The 602-nt window shown below is 41.0% G+C and overlaps 1 protein-coding gene across 1 annotated transcript in view; it reads right to left on the bottom strand.

Moving 5' to 3' along the window:
* Window positions 1-591, bottom strand: part of LOC104526211 (noelin-2) — a gene marked incomplete at its 5' end in the record, with an annotated part of 731 nt that extends 140 nt beyond the window's left edge. The window contains one exon of the mRNA XM_010169595.1: window positions 1-591. Within this exon, the coding sequence (XP_010167897.1) occupies window positions 1-591 (591 nt within the window).
* Between the last annotated feature and the right edge of the window lie 11 nt (window positions 592-602).

The raw sequence follows: 602 nt of genomic DNA, 5'->3' as shown, positions 1-602 counted from the left end.
TCTTTCCCGAGGATTATAATCCAGCATAGATATATGAGAATATTGATTATGGAAAGGAATATCCGTATATTCATAAGTGGAAGTGTTTGTATAATAAGCAAAATAAATCTTAGCACCAGCCAGGTGAGAATTAGTGACATAAAGAGTCCCACAAATCATAAAAGCTTCTCCAGCACTTCTTTTAGGGTAACCAGTATCCCAACTTCTCACCAACTCCAAACTCTGAGGATCCAACCGACTGACGACGATATTCCCGGCGTTTTGATTGGTGGTATAAACAACCCATAAACCATTTTCATCGACCATGAAATCTAAATCAGAAAAGCCACCCCAGGAATAAGGGAAAGTGTTGTTATAACCGGCACCGGTGAGACTTCGTTGAATTAAAACACTCCGGGAACGGAAATGATATTTAATGATGATGTTACTCTGGTATTTGTTGTAATAAAGGGATCCGTTGAACACCACGTGGCCGGTACCGGCCCAAGGATGGGGTAAAAGGTGTTGGATGAAGTTTTGACCCATCATAAAATCATTTAAAGTACGAAATTCTAACACGCGGCGACCTTTGTAGTAACCGTCCATGTACCAGACCTGTGGGA

The sequence above is a fragment of the Antrostomus carolinensis genome, unplaced genomic scaffold, assembly GCF_000700745.2.
Source record: "Antrostomus carolinensis isolate BGI_N321 unplaced genomic scaffold, ASM70074v2 scaffold36736, whole genome shotgun sequence".
Lineage (NCBI taxonomy): Eukaryota > Metazoa > Chordata > Aves > Caprimulgiformes > Caprimulgidae > Antrostomus > Antrostomus carolinensis.
Note: the sequence above shows the minus strand (reverse complement) of the source record. Positions and strands in the feature narration are given on the sequence as shown.